We start from the raw sequence: 953 nt of genomic DNA on the forward strand, positions 1-953 counted from the left end.
CGGAGCCAGAGTGGCTCTCGGCTCGGGTCAGCACCCCAGTCAGGAAATCTGCAATCTCATCCTGGGGATTTGGGGATAAACAGTGGGATTGAGTGAAGTGGAGCTCTCTGAGCAACAGATCTCCACAGCTCGAAGCAAGGAAAAGGATTCCCCAGGGGATATGTGGGTTGGACATCCCATAGGAAATCCCTAAAACCTCACAGATGAGTCTGCAATCTCATCCTGGGGATTTTGGGGATAAACAGTGGGATTGAGTGGAGTGGAGCTCTCTGAGCAATGGATCTCCACAGCTCAAAGCAAAGGAAAAAAGGATTCCCCAGTGGATGAGCCTATGGGAGTTTGATACTCTGCAAGAAATCCCTAAAACCTCCCAGATGAGTCTGCAATCTCATCCTGGGAATTTTGGGATAGTCGGATTGAGTGGTGTGGAGCTCTCTGAGCAACGGATCTCCACAGCTCAAAGCAAAGAAAGGATTCCCCAGGGGATATGTGGGTTTGATATTCTGCAGGAAATCCCTAAAACCTCACAGAATGAGTCTGCAATCTCATCCTGGGGATTTTTGGGATAAACAGTGGGATTGAGTGAAGTGGAGCTCTCTGAGCAATGGATCTCTACAGCTCAAAGCAAAGAACGAGGATTCCCCAGTGGATAAGCCTCTGGGAGTTTGATACTCTGCAAGAAATCCCTAAAACCTCACAGATGAGTCTGCAATCTCATCCTGGGGATTTTGGGATAAACAGTGGGATTGAGTGGAGTGGAGCTCTCTGAGCAATGGATCTCCACAGCTCAAAGCAAAGAAAAGGATTCCCCAGGGGATACGTGGGTTCAATATTCTGCAGAAAATCCCTAAAACCTCACAGAATGAGTCTGCAATCTCATCCTGGGAATTCTGGGATAAAGAGGGGGATTGAGGGTTGCACAGCTCTCTAAACAACAGATCTCCACAGCTTAA

General features: G+C 48.1%; 1 protein-coding gene across 1 annotated transcript in view; it reads right to left on the reverse strand.

The window, feature by feature from the left end:
• Positions 1-953, reverse strand: part of KANSL3 (KAT8 regulatory NSL complex subunit 3) — a 28,837-nt gene that overhangs the window by 21,366 nt on the left and 6,518 nt on the right. Inside the window, exon 7 of the mRNA XM_057387522.1 lies at positions 7-61. Coding sequence (XP_057243505.1) covers positions 7-61 — 55 coding nt within the window. The remainder of the gene's footprint in view (positions 1-6; positions 62-953) is intronic.

This window comes from Malurus melanocephalus, unplaced genomic scaffold (genome assembly GCF_030028575.1).
Source record: "Malurus melanocephalus ecotype Western Australia unplaced genomic scaffold, MMel_1.1 scaffold_1240, whole genome shotgun sequence".
Classification (NCBI taxonomy): domain Eukaryota; kingdom Metazoa; phylum Chordata; class Aves; order Passeriformes; family Maluridae; genus Malurus; species Malurus melanocephalus.